Source organism: Gadus macrocephalus, chromosome 16 (genome assembly GCF_031168955.1).
Source record: "Gadus macrocephalus chromosome 16, ASM3116895v1".
Taxonomy (NCBI): domain Eukaryota; kingdom Metazoa; phylum Chordata; class Actinopteri; order Gadiformes; family Gadidae; genus Gadus; species Gadus macrocephalus.
The window spans coordinates 29,343,601-29,366,057 of record NC_082397.1 but is presented as its reverse complement, the minus strand read 5'-3'; the positions used below and the strand labels follow the sequence as shown (position 1 = coordinate 29,366,057).

Here is a 22,457-nt window from a genome sequence, read left to right as displayed (position 1 = left end):
ATGTGTTGGAACCAGATTGTAAATTTTGTATATGTGTTTGTATATTTGGGGGTCTCTGTGTCTGGGTGCTGAAATACAGGGAGCCAGTCCCTAGTTGATAGCGCCAAAACACGCAAATATTTGTGTAGGTTGTAATCAATGTTTTTTGATTCACCAACATTAATAGTTTAAACGATCTGTAAATGTTTACATTTGTACTAAATTTGTTCTTTCTCTTCAGGCCTTTTCAACCCAAGCAGTGATGGATGCCCGGAATTCATCATTTTAATTGTTTACATTACTACAAACTACGCCAATCTTAATATTCTCTCTCTCTCTCTTCAGGAAATAGCAGTATATGCAGTAACGAATGCCTAACACTCACAGACATTAATGTTTTTCAAGGTTGCTGGGCCCTTCTGTCTGTTTTCATGCGTTTTGTGTATCAAAACAGGAGTGCAATAGACACTGGTTGCGTCATGCACATGGATATTAGAGAACCAGGATGGTTCAAATAGACACGGGGTTCAACTGCTAAAATAATATGTTTAATTAATAAATGATGCACATGGTTTTAACCGGTGCACAAGGCGGGAGTTAGCTCAACTGCTGTAGTTCAATTACAATAACATTTGTTTCAACCGATAACTTCTGAATTTTTCTTTTAGGTTCAATTTTTGTTTTGTTTATAAAAGATCACCATATATTTAATACCCAGATGTGCATAATTGTTGTGAGTTTGGATGACTCTATGACTACCTAGTTTAGACGGTTTTGAATGACCTAGCTCAAAATTCACCAGGTGTCAGACGTAGGATTGTGGCACTCCTTGGGAGCCCCCGAGCCACACGTCAACTGCACCAGGTGTCAAGACGTAGGATTGTGGCACTCCTTGGGAGCCTCCGAGCCACGCGTCAACCGACTCGTTCCTGCAGTGTTCTGGAGTGGTGACGGTGGAGCTCAATGGGAGGCTCCGGGAGAGTTGACAATCGCGGGCTCACACGGGGAGTGGTGACAGTGGGGCTCATGGGGAGGCTCGGGGAGAGTTTTCAATCACGGGCTCACATGGGGAGAAATCAAGTAAGTCAGTAAGTCAGAAGGTTGAATTAATGTATCGATTTGATGTTTACCAACAAAAAACTAGATAATTATAATAATAAATACTGTTCATGTAATGGTATAGTTAGGTCTGGGACCTGCGTAGCTAAAAAAAACAGTTTTGGAAATAGTAATGGACGTGTCCGGGACATGTATGGCTATAAAATAAGTAAAGATAAAACTGGGTTTTACTTTACTTCACTTTGCTAAGACATATGCACGTTTGATGTGGTATGCAAAAGGTGGCGCAATAGAATGTTGTGCAGAGAATAAGGCGTATGCACGTTTGATGTGGTATGCGATGTACATAGGAGTGAATCAAAGTGTGGACAACATCAAATGCGAGCAATAGGTAGAATAAATGAAGATTAGGTCATCCAAAATACATAGTTAGTGTAGGACAATCGGGTAGTATGATGAAGGTAACTATTATTATGAGATACGGTTAACACAGAAGTGATATTGAACATGCAAATTTAAACATTGTTATTTCCCTTTTACATCTTTTTGGTTATAGATAAGAAATGGATTAGCGATACATCTGCTGGGAAGGAAACCTATATGCTAGGGTTCTCAATTTAGATTCAGAAGTAGTGGGCTCACCTTTCAAATGCCACTGCTGCTGCTGTAACGCTTTGATACAACGTCAGCGTTTCATAGTATGATATTTTTCTTAATTCTGATAAGTTGCGACACAGGTATACTGACTCATGTATCGTTTAAGGTTTAGTGCATTTGAGAACAGTGTGGTCTCAAGACGGCTGCATAGACCCACCAATATCGACCTTTGGTTTTGTATACTGGTTTTCATTTCTTCACAATAGATTGGTTTATATACAGATTATTAAGGAAAGGAACTTCAACTTGGTTGCACTACGGCGTTGTTAGGTTTGGTCGTCATTCAATGCGCATGGCTGAAGCAATGCGCAAGGAGGGATGTAGTGTGAAATTAAATCAAAGTAGATACTGTAAAACAACTAAAATTAGAATGAAAGGAAATATGTTTTTGAACAACTAACTGCTGTACATGAGTTTGCATTTCTACAATAGAAACAAAAGTTCCAGAACCAGATGCAGACACACCCGGAGCCTACAAACTACCACCGCCGAGCAAGGACTAACAGTCACATGAGGAGATCAAATAACAGCAGGATTTCAATCAGTTCTGTTTTGGTTGTCCATCAATAGAAAAATATTGTTTGTATAAATAACATATATCATAATCAGCAACAGTTCGTAAAGTTTACCACGAATAAGGTTAAAGGAATATATAAGGTATGGATACGTTATTGACAGAGCAAGGAGGGGTGTATGCGATGATAGGCACAACATGAACATGTTGTACTTTTATCCCCAATAACACAGCTCCGAATGGGTTGGTGACCAGGGCGCTGGCATGATTACAATCCCTCAGGTTCGAATTGGCAGAGAACTCCGGCATTAATGACCCTTTCACAGGATGGATGGAGAATATGTTTGGGAAAAGGCATGATCCAGTAAGTGCCCGTCTCGGGAATAATGGCAGAGACCGTGTTAATTGTCACCGGCTGCCGTTGTATTCACTGCACATGAGGGCTACTGCATCTGCTGATCACCACAGCAGTGAGCGCTACAGAAGCGCCAAGTGCCATTCAGGCTTACATGGGGATCAGATATGATCCGATGAAAGTGAACGATACATCACCTGAGGGGCCCGACCCTATCCAGCTGTAATATGTAGAATAGTCAACACCTATACTATTCTAGTAGAAGCACCTGTGTCTAAAATAATCAATATCCTGGATTTACTTGAATAACTAATTATTGAACCACCAAGACAGGTTGTGTTTGTTATTATATAGTATTGTTTGGTTGCGAGTGCAACCCGTTATTTCTGTATCGCTGCATTGATAATGGTACTGTTGATCTTCTTTGAGACGGTTGTTTACAGATTTCCTGTTGCTGACACGACGACGATTGAACGCCTGAAGGAGGCTCCCATGATGTGAAAGTAACCTCTCTGTGAGCTGAGCCCTTGACAAGGAGGGACGAGTCTTGGGTTCATGAATTACAGGCCCCGACGGCGACAGAAGAAACAATGGCTGCGATAATAACAACGTCCAAAACCACCCACATGCAACAGCGCACCAATACACGAAGATCACCTGAACCACCCAAATCCATGCTAGCCTAACCACTAAGAAAAGTGCACCTTTATTCTCCTTTTGAAGAATATTTAGCTTTTTTCTTGACGGATATCTTGAGGCAATTCATTCCAAATTTTACTTGCTCTGTAAAGCACTGTTCTTTTCCGAAAATTGTTTTTTGGATGAGCTTGCACAATATCACCATTGCTAGCCTTTCTTGTATTGTGTTTATGCACCGAATTACAAAGAACAATTTGCTCTTTCAAGAACTCAGGTCTGTGTGTCCGCAATGTGTTGCCAAGAAATGTCACTGTGCTTGAGGCAAGCCTATTTTCAACACTAAGCCATGATAAACTAGAGTGCATCTTACGAACGCTAGTTCTTGACGAGCAACCAAGAACAAGCCTAGCAGCCCTGAGGCCTGTTTCAGGTAGCTGGTTTTGAGGCAACCCCGAGTTTGTTCGCTCTGAGTTAATGGAAACTCTGGGTTTTCCGTTTCAGGTAGCAGGTTCAGCGCAACCGAGAGTTAGTTGCTGCGGCAACATACGCCGTGGACCTAACCTGCTCGGGAGGTGGTTAGACCTACTCTGAGTTTGTTGTCTATAAGGCTGAAGGCAGCTCTCCGACAGAAGGAAGTGTTAGAAATGGCATGTCCTTTTCTAACAGAGCCCGTGGACGTAGAGGCTGCGATCCTCAGAAGGAATCTCCGTGAGGAACGATTGTTAAGACCCCGTTTGGATATACTTTCTTTTCCTGATCATTTTCTTCACGAGCGCTATCGTTTTTCAGCGCAATCTATCATTTATTTATACCAACTTCTCAGCCCCCATGTTAAGTGTCAAACGCACCGGGGGCATGCTTTAAGTTCAGTACAAATTATTTGTGTGGCACTCCGTTTTTTTGCAAACGGCAGCTTTCTGTACAACGTCAGTGACGCCGAGCACATTTCAAAGGCAACCGTGTGTCGGTCCGTCAGAAATGTGACTTTGGCACTGAAACGTTTTCTTTACACGTTTGTGATGTTTCCAAGTCACCGACCTATACGAACAATCAAGGAAGAGTTCTACAGAATTGCAGGTAACAGTAGCAACAATGTAGCCTATTTGTTTCTTGGAACGTTTTAATTTAATAAATAATGTGCACAATTTAATTTAATTAATTAATTTGTAATGTTCTAGATTTTCCGGGTGTCATCGGGTGCATCGATGGAACTCATATTCCTCCTTCAGTGAATGAAGGAGACTATGTTAATAGGAAGTCCTTCCACAGCATCAATGTGCAGGTAGGCCTACAGGTGAAGGCCTAGACCTTCAGCATTTTAAATTAAAGATACTTAACAAAACAGCCTCTGTATCTAATTATACTCCTCTGCAATTTGAAGGTTGTATGTGATGCCAGAAACATCATCACCCAAGTGGTGGCAAAGTGGCCGGGGTCTGTGCATGACGCACGCATATTTCGGGAGTCTAATTTGAGCACTCGCTTTGCCCGTGGTGAGTTAAGCCTATATTTGAAGGATTTATAATCCGTATTTGTTCAGATTATTAATATTTCACCTGTATCGTAGGAGAGTTCGACGGTCATGTTTTAGGTGACAGAGGGTACCCCTGCCAGCCTTGCCTTCTGACCCCGTATGCCGATCCCGTGCCAGGACCACAGCAGCGCTACAACCTGGCGCATACGAGGACGAGAGCAAGGGTCGAAAACACGTTCGGGATCCTGAAGGCAAGATTCCAGTGCCTCAAAATGCTGCGAGTCACACCAGAAAGGGCATGTGATATAATAATTGCATGTGTGGTTCTTCACAACATCGCGATTTTGAGAGGGGAAAATTGCCCACCTGCAGTTGCAGATGAGCAGCACATAAACCCAAACCATGCCATGGATCCACAGGACGGAAGGGTGGTTAGAGAAAGACTCTGCCAAAATCATTTTGTTTGAGTTTTCTATGTAGGGCCTAGTTAAATGTATTTTATTATTTCCGAAATGTTTTCTTTGCCATTCTTTCACCTTCCTGTATAATAGAAATAAATTTAATTTAGAGGCGCCTTTCAAGACACCCAAGGTCAAGTTTGTATGATAGTAAACTCGTGTGACAGACCCAGCCTCTGGTAGGGGGTGACACTGTTCAACAAAATAACTTGTCCCACCACAGCCCGTGTTCTAATAAAGACAATCTACTTTTTATGAGGATTTCTTTATTTCCTGAAAGCACAAAAAAAAAAGGTCATTCATATTGGGTATGTTTTTGGAGCAGGAAACAGCATCCCAGTTTGTACCTCACCCACCTTTAACTTGTGTTCCAAAATTTGGATCTCCAAAGCATCCTTTTGCATCTTTTGCCTTATGTGGTCCATTTCTAAGTCTGCTTTGTTTATTTGTTTTCCCAGATAGATTTTATAGAGCTCTTTAACTGGAAGCTATAGGAATGCAAAAGATGACATTGGATTTCACAGTGCCAAGTACAGCATTTCATTATAATTCCAGGGAGAATCTTACAGAGGTAAGCTGTGAAGTAGAGCTAGACGTGGATGGCCTCTCATTGAATTCGATTTCATCCTGTTTGAGAGAAAGAAGATGTCAGTTTTAAATTGCACAACGCTATCATCAACTTTTAGATGTTATTTTTAAAAGGTGTTAACCTCAATAGGCCTTTCCTCTTCCCTTTCAAATGCCGCAGACAATGTTTCTCCATCATCTTCCTGTAATGACATTAACAGTTGGGTTCAGCAATTATCAAGACATTATTAATAATCTGTGGAAGGTGAAGAATTGTTACAATTGCATGGAGGTTGGTGAGGGCATCTGGTTCCAGTAGGTTGATGACGCCATCAGTAACTGGAAGAAGATGATTAGACAGTGAAATTATTACTTGAGCCAGAATATTGCCCCATCTAATTTGCAACGCGCTGGGTTGCGTGTACACATTTAATTATTTTGAATAACCAACCTCTGATAAAGGCACTTCTATCCTGGGGGGTGGGGGGATCAGAGGAGCTCCCTCCAGGGATGCCCTCAGCCACAGGACGCATACTCTGTTGGCTGAGGGCCATCTCCTCAGCCACTGTCAGGGCTGCAGGTGGTGGACCCCCTCCAGTCTTCCGGGCCTCTGCTTTTTTTCGATTTGCTAACATGGAGGAAAATGTTACCCTAATATTCAGTAAGTGCTATTTTGAAGACACATATATATGTATATACACATACATACATACATACATACATACATACATACATACATACATACATACATACATACATACATACATACATACATACATACATACATACATACATACATACATACAATGCATTTTGCCTAGGAGTAGCCTTCTAATATATCTAAATCCTATTAAATATTGGCAGTGTTGGGGTGGCTGAGAAATGTACTACTTAGATTTACTGCTTAAATATAGACCCATCACATGTTGAATATAGCTGTTAAATTAGGTAGAGCAGGCAAAACAGCACAATTTATTTGATTTCAATTAAACATTAGTTTACCTGTTTGAACTATATTTTTATACTTCATTTTCATTTGATGAAAATGTCGGGTTGTTATATAACAACCCGAGTTGCCAAGTCCTCTTGGGGCAACTCGGGTTGTTCCTGTGTAAATTGACACACACACACACACACACACACACACACACACACACACACACACACACACACACACACACACACACACACACACACACACACACACACACACACACACACACACACACACACACACACACACACACACACTACATATTGAATAAGTGGAAGATATTAAACTTTCCTCTTAATTTATTTTACTTTTTTATTTTACTCACGCATTGACTTGTTCGGCTATTTCCTGCCAAGCTCTCTCGTGCTCTCGCTGCCGCGGCGGCATTTCTTTTTTGGGTGAAAATGTGTACCTGCTCGGCATATGCGTGCATTAATATTTCCAATTCCGTGGGTGAAAAGTAACTGGATCTACGTTTTTGGTCCATGTTTGATCATGTTATCAGAGATCCATTGATGATGGCTCTTTATAGTCAACAGGCACGCCCCCAACCCAGCGTGAACACACTCAGAGTTGATTAAGCCAACGCTGATCACCTGTTCTGAAACCGAAAACCCAGAGTTGCTTTTCAACCCTGAACTCTGAGTCAACCAACTCAGAGCGCAGGATTAAACTCAGAGTATGTTAAACCAGCTACCTGAAACAGGCCTCTGTTCTGGGCAACTTGTAGTTTTACTGTTTTTGTGGCTGAGGCTCATACCACTGAACAGTAGTCCAGGTGGGATAGTATTAAAGATCGACACACTTGTTCAAGAATATGAGATGGTACATATGGTTCACATCGTCTAGTCATATGAATGCCAACGCCCATTTTTCTAATGACGTTATCAATCTGTTTTGACCATGTCAGATGGTTATCAATGACCATGCCAAGTAATTGTACCTTCTCCACTTGTTCAAATGGTACTTTGTCCACATACAAGTCTAATTTTGGCCTAGCAGACAACCTGCGTCTAGACCCAAAAATAATGCCCTTTGTTTTAGATATGTTTAAGACCAGCTTGTTTGATGTAATCCAATCATGCACAGTTTCTAGTTCTTGTGATAAAACTTGATTGAGTTCATTATGAGTGTTAGCTGCATAATACATTGTAGAATCATCAGCATACATCACAATACTAGCATTTTTTTTTTTACAGCGGAAGACAATTCATTAGTGAAAATAGAAAAGAGGAGAGGTCCCAGACAACTTCCTTGAGGCACACCACAAGTTAAATGGCTGCTACTCTGAGATAAGCTGCCATTGTAATAGATTCTCTGTGTTCTAGAAGAGAGATAGCTCTTAATCAAGGTAACGGCAGTGGGTGTAAACCCATAAGAGATACGTTTTTTAATCAACAGCTCATGATCGATAACATCGAAAGCAGCGCTAAAGTCTAGCATAACTGCAGCCACTACCTTTGAGTCGTCAATTTCCCTTAACCAATCATCTGTCATCTGTGTTAGGGCAGTGCTAGTTGAATGTCCCTGTCTGTATGCATGTTGGTATTTGGTGGTTAGACCGTTTGAGGTGAAATATTCCTGAATCTGAACATAAAGAATCTTTTCCATAACTTTACTCAGTACAGGAAGAATGCTTATAGGACGACTGTTGGGTCCACTGAAAGTTGATCTACTATCCTTGGGCAATGGTATTATTTTACCCTCTTTCCATCGTCCCGGACATTTTCCAGTTAGCAAGCATCTATTCAATATATGGCAAATAGGCCCAGAAATGTGATTGGCAGCTACCTTCAGTATCTTACTGTCTAGATTGTCAGTGCCCGCCGAACCATAAGCAGGGAGAGACTCCAACATCCTTCTGACATTTTCAGTGGTAACACATTGAAATTTGAAAGTACATTTCTTATCCTTCATTATTTCATTGGTTATTAAGTTTAAAGTATTGGAGTTAGTGCAGCACATATTCTGCCTTATGTTTTTAACTTTATTTGTAAAAAAGTCATTAAAATAATTAGCAATATCAAGTGGCTTTGTAAGAAACACACCATTGGCTTCTACAAAAGAAGCGCACCCATTTGTCTTTCTTCCCATAATTTCATTTAGAGTATTCCAAAGTTGTTTGCCATCATTTCTAGAATCACTTATTCTTAGCTTATAATATTCCTTCTTCTTATTTTTGTTCACTTTAGTCACAATATTTCGCAATTTACAGTAATTAAGTCTGTCCTCCGAAGAACAAGATGCAGCCAACACCCTTTTGGCTTCATCTCTCTGTTTCATTAAGCATTTCATATCTTCATCAATCCAAGGGGCAACTCTAGATTTCACTGTAAACTTTTTCATGGGAGTATGTTTATTTACTATTTTCATAAAAACGTTCATGAATTCATTTAAAGATATCTCTGGGTCATCAGCTTTATACACGCCATTCCAATCAATTTTTCCAACATCCACTATAAAATTGTTTTCAATGAATCTCTTGTATGCCCTTTTAAGTATCCGGGACATTGGTGTAAATATGATCAATGCATGTTGAAGAAGTACATCCTACATCATTAGTGACGACTCTAGTTGGTATGGAAACTATTTGTGACAAGTTACAAGCTTTAGAAAGTGATGCTAACTTTTTCCTTAAGGAACAATTGCTAGCTAGCCAATCACTGTTCATGTCCCCAAGTAAGTAAATGTCACTCCTTGAGTCAGCAACTCTATCAATCATATCACATACATCATTAAAATACTGAGCACTTGCTCCAGGGGGCCTGTAGCAACAGCCAAGTGAGGTAGGTGTATTTGAACCCACAGTGCTTCTACATCACTGTACATAAATTCCAGACACAATTTTGAAGGAAGAAGGCTTTTGTATGTAAATAGCAACTCCCCCTCCATATCGGTCTCTGTCCTTTCTGAATAAGGAGTATGCCTCTAATGATAGTGCTGGGTCCAGAATGAAGGAGTCTAGATGAGTCTCGGTCAATGCAAGTATATGAATAGTGTTTGCTTTCACTAGGCTGTTCAATTCATGAATCTTGTTTCGAACACTACACACATTCACGTGAGCAATCGCCAAGCCTTTATTAGGAAGTTTTAAAGAGTTCAAGTTCATGATATTAACTGGAATCTTAAATGAGACTTACAGTCACGGTGACTATCCATGTTTGGGTTACGAACCCCCAGACTTGTCTGCCTTCCCCCCTTTACTTCCATCTCCTTTGCTTGGGTATCGGGATGCAGGATGGACTACGAGTTTATCGTAACGGAGGAATGCAATTTCCCCTCGCTCCCGTGCGGCTTTCATAGCTGGTATGAGTTCCTTGCGTTTTTGCCGAACAGCATCCGAATAGTCCTCGTTGATGTACACATTTGTCCCTTTTAGGCACTTTGCTTTCTCCATGACTCTGACTTTGTCCTCGTATTTAAAAAATCTAGCAACTATTGGCCTGGCTCTCACTCCCGTTGATTTCCCAGTCCGATGTACGCGTTCAAACTCCACGTTAGTAAGCTTGAGCTTCTCATCAAAGATCTCCCGCACCTTCTTTTCTGATTCAGCCCAGTTCTCATTTTCAGACTCAGGAATCCCATCAATCACAATGTTATTTTGTCGTGACTGACTGTCCAAGTAGTCAATTTTAGGCAGGAATGAAGTACTGTTTGTCGCAACGACAGAGAGATCTGAGTCAATTTCAGAGAGTTTTGTGGTTGACTTCCTCTCCTTAGCAAGGAGTACATCCACGTCTTTTTGCGTGTAGTGCAGGCTTTCCCGCAATTCACTTATTTCCTTCATCATTGTATCCAATCTCTTGTTATTTGCCTCAGTCACGATTGTCAAAAAGTTCTTAAAGTTACTCTCTTGCTGCTCCATCAGCTCTCTATAAAACAGTTTCTGTTGCTCCAGCAATTCATGCACCTGGTCTACGGTCACAAAGTCCTCATCCCCCCCTCTCTTCCCGTTCCTTTGCGACATGGTACCTGTTGATAGCCTGTAGCCTATCCGGCCCGATGGTAGCTGCTAGCCGGGCTGAGGAGCCTGGATCCGGCCTGCTGGTGGCTGCTGGCTAGTAGCCAGGAGCTAAAGCTGGTAGTAGCAGGTAGCTGGAGGTAGCGGTGAGTCGGAGACGCCTATCCGGCATGGATGGGAACTAACCAATGGGAACTAACCTGCCGCTGCCAGGTTAGATCAATAGGTAGACGGCAGAGAGCCACCGGGCCTAAGCCCGGGGGCTTGAAGTAGATCACGGTATTTTCCTCTCCACGCGTTAGATACAATTCCCTCCCTTAAGCTTCATAGTTACCATACCGAAACATGCCTACTTTATAACAAATAAAGTGAGTTAAAAGCAACCCGGGATTGGACTATTTTCTTCGAACAATGCTGCAATAAGACCATGTGGCCCTTACAAAAAACAAGATGGTGTCTATCGACCTACAGAACAGCGCCACAAGCATGCAGTTTATGAAATGGCACTGTTGCTTTAAACAAAGTGATCATATGCTATAGAAATAGCGTGGTCCCTATAAACACAGAAACCACAGTGCTTCACTCAATACCTGTAGACTTAAACAAAAGTACGCTGCAAATTGTCCGAGTTAACACTGAGACAAACACATCGTATTGGATTCTTGTAGGAAAGAAAAGAAGACAGTTAGTGTTTATGTCCACGGTGGGTCAGTGAGGCTTGCAATGCAAGTGGGTCAAACACGCAGTCTTCCACCTCACCTACGGAAACAAGATGACTTAGAAAAAGACGCTGCAATTCACGCACAGCTTCAAACCGCCTCCAGGGAAACTAATCCCAAGCCAACGGGAGAATATGCAACCGATTAATAAAGTAATAGACTATTCCAACCAGCTGCACCGCTCCGTAACGGCGATCAACCCAAATAGTCGGTTATAACAATACACATGTGAGTAATCCGTCTCCTCACTATCTAACCATGATCCAGCATTAATGTCTCCTATATATAAACAAATAGCAAATAAACCGCTGTAATACGTCTCCATACGGTACAAACATTAGGCCTGGCCAAGGCCTATATGGGATGGATACCGTCTATCAACATTCCCACTAATACAATTCCAGCCCTTAGCCTCCTCTATATGATTATTCCAATTAAATCTCCTTCAGCGTTCTCTGCGACCGTTCATCTACACGTCTTGTTATGCTTTTTAATTCGAGGTCTAGGCCTCCGGAGCAGCACGACCGGACGGTGGCTAAAACAAACTCTTACACCTAAATGTTCCTATTGCAGATTCAATCTTTAAGACAATGGGTTCTGCTTACCTTATACGTGTGTGGCCTGTGGAAGAGTTGTTTAGCGTCGCGCCCGCCGGGAGTCTCCCAGCCTCTTACCTCGGGACTTTCTTCCAAGCGTCAGGGTCTCCAATTGATGCGTTATTTCTTGAAGAAAGTGGTCCAATCCTTGGTCGCTTTTAACTCACTTTATTTGTTAAAGTAGGCATGTTTCGGTGTGGTTACTATGAAGCTTAAGGGAGGGAATTGTATCTAACGCGTATGAGAGAAATACCGTGATTGCTTCAAGCCCCGGGCTTAAGCCCGGTTCTCTCCGCTCTGTACCTATTGATCTCCCCCCTCCAATCTCTCTGTCGAGATTGATAGGGTCAAGTGGGCGTGGCGTATGTGAAGTGGGCGTGGCCGGTGTGACGTAATGGCTCCGCCATCCTCACCTGTCTAAAGGTGCTGCCATCTGTGGCTGGAGTAGTTATTGCAGCTTAAGTGTTCGATCCTGCTTGCTAGTGGCTATGTGAGGGTAATGCAGCTTGTGTGTTCGATCCTGAGGAGTGAACAACGTTTCTGTTGCATACGAACATTACAGGAAGGTAATAATTGTTCCAGGTATAAGTCAAACCCTCAAGCGTTACCAGGGAAACAATATTTTGGCTTGAGAAAAAATATATTTTTGATTTTGTAAAATGCATGAAAATATAAATGAATGGTCTTAATTAATTTTCTTTGGCAAGTGACCATGGTACAAGCGTGATAATACCCTTCAAGGTGTCCATAATCAGGCATTGATGGACTTTGCGGAGGCAATCCTCCTCCGCTGACTGTTCTAAGGCCTCCGCGTCGTCCATTAATTCCTGATTATGGACACCTCGTCGAGCATTGTCAAGGTACTCCCTTTCTTTGTGCAGTCTCCACTTGAAGGAGCTGGATATCTACGCAGAGTTGCTGGGCTTCACTCAATAACCACACTTTTTCTTTTCCTCTTTATCTTTTATTTTGTGATTTTAAGGTTTCAGGTAAGTAGGTCGTTTGCAAGTAAGCAGGTAAGTGAAAAACCTTTTGAAACAATAAACAAGAAAAAGGTTGTTTTGACAATGTTCTGGAAAATATATATTTTTAATTATTGCCTTTTTCCTCTTAAATTAAACAAAGTGCAAAATAAATTCTCCCACTGTTATCATTATTAATGTATTTAGGGATTTTATTAAGTTAATATTAGATTTTAAATATTTTACATTTACTTAATTTAAATAATGTCACCATAATAATATAATTACATCATAATCATTTTAGCTAATTTATCTGTAACATATAAGTTCACTCAACAATCATGTTTTTAACTTAAACAATCATGACATCATTCAATTATGAATGAGAATCAAACATGACACACACTGGCATTTACAGGGTTAACCACGGCACTGCCGGTTCGGCCCCGTGGCTAACACTAGCGGCTATCGCCTGCACAAACGTTTCATTTCAATTGTCCGCAGTCTCTTCTGATGGGCTCGGTGTCTTACCGGCTGCCTCTCTGGTGTTTGTAGATTCGTTTGCTCAGGATTAGATATTTTTGCACTAAGCACTGTTTCAGTTTGCATCTTCTCTCTTCACTTCCTTATGTAGATGTTGTGTGCCGCCTCTTTTATAGTCGGTGCGGCAACTCGGACTGCCGAAAGGTTCCTTTCCAGCTTGCGACGTGAGTTTATTAATTATTGCTTCAGTTTGACTTCACACTCCCACTCAATCTTTGCCTGGAAACGGTGTGAAGATCGACAGCTTCAAAGGCAAACTTGGTTCTCCTTTCCCTGCTGCTTTTGACTTTCTGCCTGTTCCTCTGCAGGTAATAGGACAACGAGCCGCCTGACGTCCCTGTGAAGGACGGTGGCTTGGATCTTTTCCCTCCTGATTCCAGGAATTTACTTGCCTTTCAGAGCTCTTGTGACAGGGATACAGTAGCTTGGGAAAACTCTTACATTGACGTCCCTTACAACGCCTTTGTCATCTGGAGTCGTGCTGATGACTTCTTGAACTGCCCTCGTAGTGCATTTTGGTCACACAGGCACACAACATCTCCAATGGCAACATTTATTTGTCCAGTATGCAATTTGCTTCGGACAAAGAACTTGGTCACCTCCGACTGGCTTCGGCTCTCAGTCTAAGTCCCCACTTTGAGAGGCCCGGCCCAGTAGGAGAGTGTCGGGTGTGACATACTGAATGCAGTCCTCTCCGCTCTGTACTCTTGCTTCAATTGGGCGCTCATTTGCTAGGTTGGCTGCGATGTAAAGAGTTGTCTGGAACTCACTGTAGCTTAGTGAAGCCTCATTCCCAAGATTCTGGAATGGCCTCTTTACAATTCGCACAGCAGCTTCTGCAGCACCATTCCTGTGTGGAGAATCGGCTGGATGGATTTTCCACTGCCACTCAGATCCATTCCTTGCTGCGGTCTCTTCAAGGTTTGCTTTGTCTAGGTCCAAAACCCTGTAGAGCTCCTCCAGGACTGGTTTTGCTCCAATAAAATTGGTGCCTGGGTCCGACCACATCTTTCTTGGATGACCTCTGATTGCTGTGAACCTTTGATAAGCCATTAGGAAGCTTTCAGTTGACAGGGTGTTTGCCAGCTCGGTGTGAATGGCTCTGCTTGCCATGCAGCAAAATACAACTCCCCAGACCTTTAGTGTCACTCTTTCCTTGACGTCATCTTTAACTTGGTAAGGGCCAAAGAGGTCAACTGATGTGAACTCAAATGGCGCAGCAGGATCAGTCCTTTCTGGCGGCAAGTCAGTCATTATTTGTTGACACGTATTTGCTTTTTTTTTCCTGCAGACCATGCAACCATTAACAACTTTTGGTGCGATCCTCCTCCCTTTAATAACCCATGCCTTCCTCCTCATCTTTAGGAGGGTTCCAGCCACTCCCTCATGACCTTGGGGTAGTCAGTGCTCTGGAGAACTTGACTTTGGCAAGTTGGCTGTACTCCTCAAAGAGCTTTATTGCATCCTCCGTGAGTGCATCTGAGAGCGCTGTATCCCACGAGTCCTTCAAAGGTGCACTTCCACCCTTTGCTTCCTGGAATGCCCTACGTACCAGGATAGCTCCCTTCTGCTTGACGGGAGTTACCAGGCCGACTGGATCATACAGCCCTGACACTTGGCTCAGCAGTGCTCGCCGAGTCAGGGGGTTGGGCGTTTTGGCTCTTATCTGCTCCTGCAGAAGGTTTTGGCCGAGTTTCATCTTTTTCTCTCTCCTTGAGAAGTTTATTTCCACCATGACATGGAGTTTGTCCTCTTCTATCATGTATCCAAGGCCGAGTAATTTATTATCCTCGTCTCGCATCTGGTTTGGTAAGACCATGGTCTTTTCCACACCCTTTTCCAGCTTGTCACTGCACTCTTTCCTCCCACTTTACTCAGAATAGACCTAAGGTTTGAGCTCGAACCCTCCAGCTTTCAGAATCTGTTGCACATTCGCTGTGATGGTTTAACAGCTGGTTTAAGTCATCGTGGGACGTGAGAATGTCATCAACGTAGCTGTTTAGTTTAGATAGTTTATTTCGAACATGTGCGGGTAACACAACAAAGTGAACTGAAAAAAACAAAAACAAAAAACAAATCCAATGAGAATAGTGAAAACAACAATAACAATATTCAGTATAAAAAGTAATAACGTAGCTGTCTTATTGAATAACCTTCCGTTCCTCTTTGAGGTGAGTGAAAGGTGGGAGGTTGGCAGTTTCACGCATTGCATGCTTTGCGATGCATCCTGCTGGCTTGTCACCGATGTTTACCCTGGTGATTGCATATTCCCCCAGCTCTTCGTCCTCTGAATCACGCCAAAGGAATCTATGCAGGTGTATCTCCTTTTCTTCCAGCCAGACTGAGTTGTACATCTTTTTTATGTCCCCCAGAGCAGCATGCACTCCAACCCTGAATCTCAGAAGCACTGCACGAATCTGGTTGAGGACATCTGGGCCTTTCATCAGTAGGTCGTTCAGGCTCACACCTCTGAACTTTTGACTACTGTTCCAAAGAAGTCTCACAGGGGTTGTGACAGAGTGGGGGTTTGGAGCAATGAGGGGACTCACATACCATACTGGCCCATGCCAGCTGATCACTGTGTCTCTGGATAACTTGGTTGCAGCTTTCCGATGTATCATGTCATGGACTTGAGCAGTATAGGCGACTTTCCATTCAGGTTTTTTGGCCAGTTGCTTTTCCGTCCTGAGGAATGTTGCCTCCACAATCCTTTTATTGTTCGGCAGGGAGTCTGGGTCCTCTACCCATGGATATCTGGTATGCCAGTGTGGTTTTTTGCTGTGGGCGTCTCCTGGGACGTAGGTGAGACCATCTTTCACCACTTTGAGTTCTCGCTCTTCAGCAAGAGTCATTTCTTTGCCACCCGGCTGACAGTTCCCACAGCGGCAGCCTTCACACTTTGGCTCACATCCTGCACCAATGTTGCCCCATCTCCACCACTTTAAAAAGTCTTGGTTGGTGGCTGAATGCTTGATTCACAGAGCTGGATGATGCCTTGATTTTTTGCCAGCGGACGCTCTGGGACCATGCTGGTGAGTTTTTCCTCATATCTTGCAGCCGCTGCTCTCATCGACCTTGCGAAGTGTGTCTTGGACATGTGGGCTGACACGGGGAGTTCTTCAAAGAGTTCAGGATGCGTTCCTCCCACTGTTCTCCCCAGTGGGCCGTCCCACAGCACAAGGTCTCCAACAGCTCTGATCCTCTGTGGCGCTAGCTGACCTTCTTTGTGGCTAATGAGCAGACTTATTTCTTTAGGTCTCCGGAGTTCATCTAGCGGTACATCTGGGAAGAATCTCTGGAGCTGCTTTGGTGCCACATGTTTGTGTATCTCTGCAATGCTGTCAAGTCCAAAACACACCAATTGGTGGGCTCTGAGAGTGCCTTTTGGTGTTTTCACTCTGATCTTGAGGAGGTATCGTTTCGTCTCTACACAAACGTCCATGCCCCCAACTCCATGGACGACAAGTGTGACTTCTTCATTTTTGAGGTTTAGCCTGCTTGCAGTCTTGTGGGTTATGTAATTGGTGTCAGAAGCCAAATCGATTAATGTTCCAATTTTCTGCCCAGCGTTTGCTGTGACCTCAACAAACATCATCAGTACTGGCAACTCTTGAAGTCCGCTTTCCCCTAAAAGGCTTGGTTGGTCTTTGACAGTATTGAAAGCCCTGGATGCAGTATTGGAAACCACATTTCGGCATTGGTTTGCCAATTCAGGTGAGAGGTCCCGAAGGAATCCTCCTGCTCCTCTGTGTACTTCCTCCTGCCTTTATCCCCTTCCGGACCAAACCTGCTCCTCTTCTTTTTTTTTTTTCTTTTTTTTTAAAGTGCAAACATACATTTACAGACACCACATAACACGACAAAACCCAGATACGTGCGACAGACATGTAACATATACCAAAACATAAAGAATTATACGGGGACAAGGACAGATTACGAGAGGGTTTGGGGAGGTGTTTGTGAGAGGGAGAGTGTGTGTGTGTGTGTGTGTGTGTGTGTGTGTGTGTGTGTGTGTGTGTGTGTGTGTGTGTGTGTGTGTGTGTGTGTGTGTGTGTGTGTGTGTGTGTGTGTGTGCGGGAGGCCAGAGCAGCACAGAGGAGAGTTTCAGTCTGGTGAAATTAGTTAATATGTGTAGGTTATAGTTACAGAGAAAGGGAGAGAATAATTAAATGAACTGAATAAACAAATATGCAAAAATGAAAGAGGGGGGTGGATGGGCCTCATCACAACCCTATTGATTGATTAACAGTGGTAATGGAGGTGAGGCCTATTTGGTGGGAGTACTGGTAAGTGGGATGCGAGGGCCGTGTCTCAGGCCGAGGGGGCCAGCGGAGCTATGACTGTAGGAAGTTGGAAAGTGAGGGCCAGGTTGGGTTATTACCAGTTGAGTTGTTTGAGAGTTCTAGTGAGATGTGATCTAATAGTAGGTTTTTCCAGATGGAAATATGAATATTATTTTTTGATTTCCAACCTGCTCCTCTTCTGACCCTCACTGCTTTTCTTTGCCTCAGCGTTGGGGCACAGGTTGAAGTGGTGCTCAGGAGTATCTGCATCCTTGCAGTCCTGGTTTCTGCACAGAAATCCAGGTTTGCACTGTGAGCCATCGCCATGAACCTCCAAACATCTCTCGCATGCTCCCAACCTTTGTACTGCAGCTCTCTTCTCTGCTAGTTTCCGTGCTCTGAACTGTATGAAAAAATAGATCTTTCTCTCACATTTTGGGCATTTAGAAGACGCTTTTATCCAAAGCGACTTACAATAACTACATTTGTTATAAGAAGTGCATCAATATATTGCTGTCGGTACAGAAAGGATGTTCATAGAACCAAGTGCAAGTACAACAATCGCTGGGCTAACCAATTCCCTGTGTTACAGCCATGATAGCAGCTACTGCAGTTGCTACACAGTTATAATAATAATAATGATAATACATTTAATTTAGAGGCGCCTTTCAAGACACCCAAGGTCACCTTACAGAGCATATAGTCATCATTCAAAACTATGTAAAACAGACTAGGAATAAAAGGAAAACAGAGGTTAAACATGAAGAATAATAATAATTAATAACACTCAAAGACGCCTAAAGTGAAGGGGGGACCTCACTAACCACCACCAATATGTAGCACCCACTTGGGTGAGTATAGTTAAGTACTATAGTACTGTAGTGGTATGAGGCAACACGGCTACTTAGACACAGGCTTCTGTTTCACCACACCCTCTCCGGCTCGTTCGCCAATCATTGCTTGTCGAGGGGATAAAAGTAGGCCGTGCCCTTCCTCCTGAACTCTCGCTTCCTGCCTCTTCGGCCCGTCCACTTCCGGGTCGTTGCCCTCGCCACTCACCTCAGAGCACAGGTAGGCGCACCTCCGCATGCTGTGTTGCGTACATTCGTCAGCGTTTTACTAAAACTCAAACCATTACTATAATAGATCTGCCGAGATCCTCATCGCAATCGGGGCAATATATCGGGGTCGTTTACCGCCGCTGACCAGAGCATAGGTGATTCATGGTGAGCTTTTGGTTGTTAATTGCCTGTTAGTCTGGTGCTAAGCTCACTTTGCGCTCCTCTCCCTTTAACAGTCTGCTTGTCACATGGTGCGTGGTGGCTGTCTCCCCCGCTACGCCGATCCTCTTCACCCCTCTCCCTCTTTAGAAGGGACGCAAAATAACCGGACTGAGAACCGGGATTATGAACGCATAACCGAGAGCTGAGCCTTCCTTGTTATCTACTAAATCATTGCTGTATTGTCATTGCTGTTGCTTCGCTGCCACTTCCGCCGACTTGGTTCGGGGCTCTGTCTGCTGCCCCTGGTCGGCTTGCCTCCAGCTGTTAGCCCTGTGTCCCGCTGCTGCTGTGCGTGGTGCGGTGTGTGCGTGTGTGGCTGCCGCGAGCTCCGCCTGGACTCACCCCTGGTTTGGACTGTGTGTGCGTGTGTGCGTTTTGAGTTAATCTCATACGTTTTGTGTCGTTGTGCATTTAATTTTCATTTGGAAGGGGAACTTCTCAATCTGAGCCCTTGTTTATTTTTGTTTAAAACATGTTATGATTACTTGTTGAGTTGATATATCTGGTCAGAGACTCTTTAATTTTCTTGTTTACTTTAATTTTGAGTGATTTTTGGTTACTGCAAATTAATACTCTTTAGTTTATTGATTTGATTTGTGATGTGATATTGTCTGTCAGTTGTGAGCCCTCCTAACTGTGCCCCTTTCTTGTAGAGCTGAAGGCCAACAGTGGTGGCGGTGGTCCTCCTGGGTGGTGGTGGTGATCCCTGGTGTGCGTGTGCTTTGTTTTAGATTTTATTCGTTTGGACTTATAAAATCTGTTTCCCGCCCTCCCTGATTGAACGAACCTGAGTGTCTTATCGTCAGAGGTGACAATCATAATCATAGTGTATAGGTCCTTGGGCCCTAACCCAAGGTGGCGTTGGTAACATAGAGAAGATACTCTGACATAAAATAGTAAAGCCTCCTCGTGTCGCCACAGTACAATACAATACAGTGTACAGTGGTGGCCAGAAGGGGGAGGGTGGCTATGCAGTGTCGAGGTGGACTCTGAAGAGGTGAGTCTTGAGTCCTTTTCGGATGATAGTGAGCGACTCTGCGGTCCTCTTATGTTTTACATCACTGCAGACCACACACCCTTCTTGGTCGTTGCTTGATTTGGTTAACTTGGTTCCGGCATATCTTGGCTCAACCTTGGTTTCTCTCTTGCTTGGCTCTTCCTCCTTCAGTTGCTCAAGCTGTTCATATATGCTCTCCTGGTCTTTGAGGAATGCCAAGAGACTGTCGAACCGATTTCTTGATGTCACATCATTTCTTTTGTCAGCTGCATACACAAGCCATTCCTTCTTGAGTGTCTCCAGGAGTTTACTTTCAATGGACTTAGTCACAAGGGGATTTTTAATAGCACCTGTGTCTCCAAGGTCGCTCAAATCTTGAAGTGCTTTTCCAACAGCTTGAATTAAGTCAACGATTTACCGTGGCTGGTGACTTTTGACAGCTGGCATCTTCTGTATCTCCTCCACTATTTCTATGGCAATGGATGTTTGGTTGCCGTAGGGGTTTTCTAGCACACGAAAGATGTCATCAGACGTGTTGTAAGCCGTGAGCCGAAGGTCTCGTGTGATTTTATCCTCCAGGCTGTCTAGTAGCTGGACCTTTTTCACTTAATTTGAGCCAGTTGGCTCCCCCTGACTCTGCATCGCTTCCCAGTCCTTTTTCCACCTGTGAAAATCACGTTTGATGCCACCAAACTTGGGGAGGGCTGTTGGCTTTAACAGGATGGTTGGTATGCGATAATAAGATGTAGCTCCCACCTGGTCTTGTCTTTCAGTATCCTTCTTTATGGTTGCTTGTATGAAGTCAGCCTTTCTGGAGACCACCAAGGGGACGTGCAGTTCGAGCCCTCTCACATGACTCTGTAGCTCCTTCTGAGTCTCTGGTGGGGCCCACTGTTTCCACCGGCCATGCGTGTCCTTTGCTGTCACTGCCAACCCTTTCAGTTGGTCCAGTGTGAATTCATACGCTTCCTGGTTAATGTTCGGTTGCACAGCAGCGACGCGTTTGCATGCTGCCTCTGCTGCTTGTAGTGCTATAGACATTTCACTACTTCCGAAACTGACCCAAAGAGTCTCCTGGATCAACCTCTTGACCTCCTTCAGCTTCTCTTGGCACTCATTTGTAGTTTTTTCCAGGTCGGCTTTTTGCTGCTCAGTTAACATGAATTCATCCGTTTCCAACTCTGCTTCGAGATCTGCAATAAAGCCAGCTTCCAGCTCATCATTTGCCTCCATGACGTTCTCTCCTACTGCCTTGAGTTTGCTGAAACTGAGTTTTTCTTCAGGCATGTCTGTATGTGACCGGGTTACACTGTTGACCAGATGGAAAAAACACTCTTTTGGCTGTAGTTCTTTCAAGTTTCAATTGTTCAACTGATTTTCCAGCTTCTTGAATAGCCATGTTTACTTTTATTTTAAGGTTCTTTAACTGTGAATTTGAAAAGTGGAGGTAGGTGCAACTCTCCAATGGTGCCTTTAATGTTGCTTATGGTTCTTTAATGTTGCTTTATGCTCCACTTCTTTTCCTTTCCAGGATTCCAGGTTTTTTCTCCTAATGTTCCAGCTTTAAGCTCCTGTACTTTTTCCTGGCAAGCTTTATGTTACGTTTATCAGTGCAGTACCATAAAGCTGCCCAGGAAAAAGTACAGGAGCTTAAAGCTGGAACAGATGGATAGATATTTTTGCACTGAGCACTGCTTCAGTTTGCGTCTACACTCTTCACTTCCTTATGTAGATGTTGTGTGCCGCCTCTTTTATAGCCTTCAGCACAGGCACTGCTATACAGGAAAATACCTACCAGAGCTTGAAAATCTGAAAAAGGAAGTTAAACTTGAAATCACAAGAGCAAAGCGGAGCTATAAAGAAAAACTGGAGGTTCAATTAGGGAACAATAATTTAGACTCTGCTCGGGATAGCATGAAAACCATATAGACACAAAGGAAATAAGGAATTCTAAATTGGTGCTGGATGGGTTAACCAAAACAAGTTTTGTCTGAGGTTTGACACACCAACATTTTAGGATGCTCCCCAGCGCCCTTTGATTTGCATGCTGTAGTAGAAACCTTCAGACACTCAAAGGTTAAGAAGAGCCCCGGCCCAGATAAGATAGGGGGTCGCCTGCTCACTTTGTGTCCTGAACAACTTGGTCCAATATTTTATCACATTTTTAAGCACTCCCTGAGCTAACAGAGTCCCCAACATTTGGAAAAATTCTACTATTGTAACAGTGGCCAAAATCACTCGCCCTAAGGTTCTAAATGATCTTAGACCAATTGCTTTGACCTCATTGGTGAAATGCTTTGAATAACAAATGAAAATGGTGCCCCTTATCAAAACAGAGAATCTCTTGGACCCACAACAATTTCTTATAGGGCCAGGCGAGGGGTTGAGGATCCTACAGCCTATGTTGGGAAAGTTCA

At 43.4% G+C, this 22,457-nt stretch overlaps 1 protein-coding gene across 2 annotated transcripts; it reads left to right on the top strand.

Moving 5' to 3' along the window:
- The first annotated feature begins 3,615 nt into the window (after nt 1-3,615).
- Nucleotides 3,616-5,388, top strand: LOC132474851 (putative nuclease HARBI1). Of its 2 annotated transcripts, none has more exons than XM_060075738.1 (4): nt 3,616-4,280; nt 4,382-4,485; nt 4,585-4,696; nt 4,774-5,388. In XM_060075738.1, the coding sequence occupies exons 1-4, from the start codon at nt 3,848-3,850 to the stop codon at nt 5,142-5,144; spliced, it is 1,020 nt and encodes a 339-aa protein (XP_059931721.1). In that variant the 5' UTR covers nt 3,616-3,847; the 3' UTR covers nt 5,145-5,388. The 2 variants fall into 2 exon arrangements, with proteins under 2 accessions (XP_059931721.1, XP_059931719.1); XM_060075736.1 differs by having other exon boundaries at nt 4,771-5,388.
- Nucleotides 5,389-22,457: the final 17,069 nt, after the last annotated feature.

Bases quoted from the DNA above. Each gene is read 5' to 3' on its own strand.
- LOC132474851 (XM_060075736.1), top strand. From the start codon at position 3,848: ATGGCATGTCCTTTTCTAACAGAGCCCGTGGACGTAGAGGCTGCGATC. The intron at 4,281-4,381 runs GTAACAGTAGCA...GTAATGTTCTAG, and splicing joins AGAGTTCTACAGAATTGCAG to ATTTTCCGGGTGTCATCGGG. The intron at 4,486-4,584 runs GTAGGCCTACAG...TGCAATTTGAAG, and splicing joins TCCACAGCATCAATGTGCAG to GTTGTATGTGATGCCAGAAA.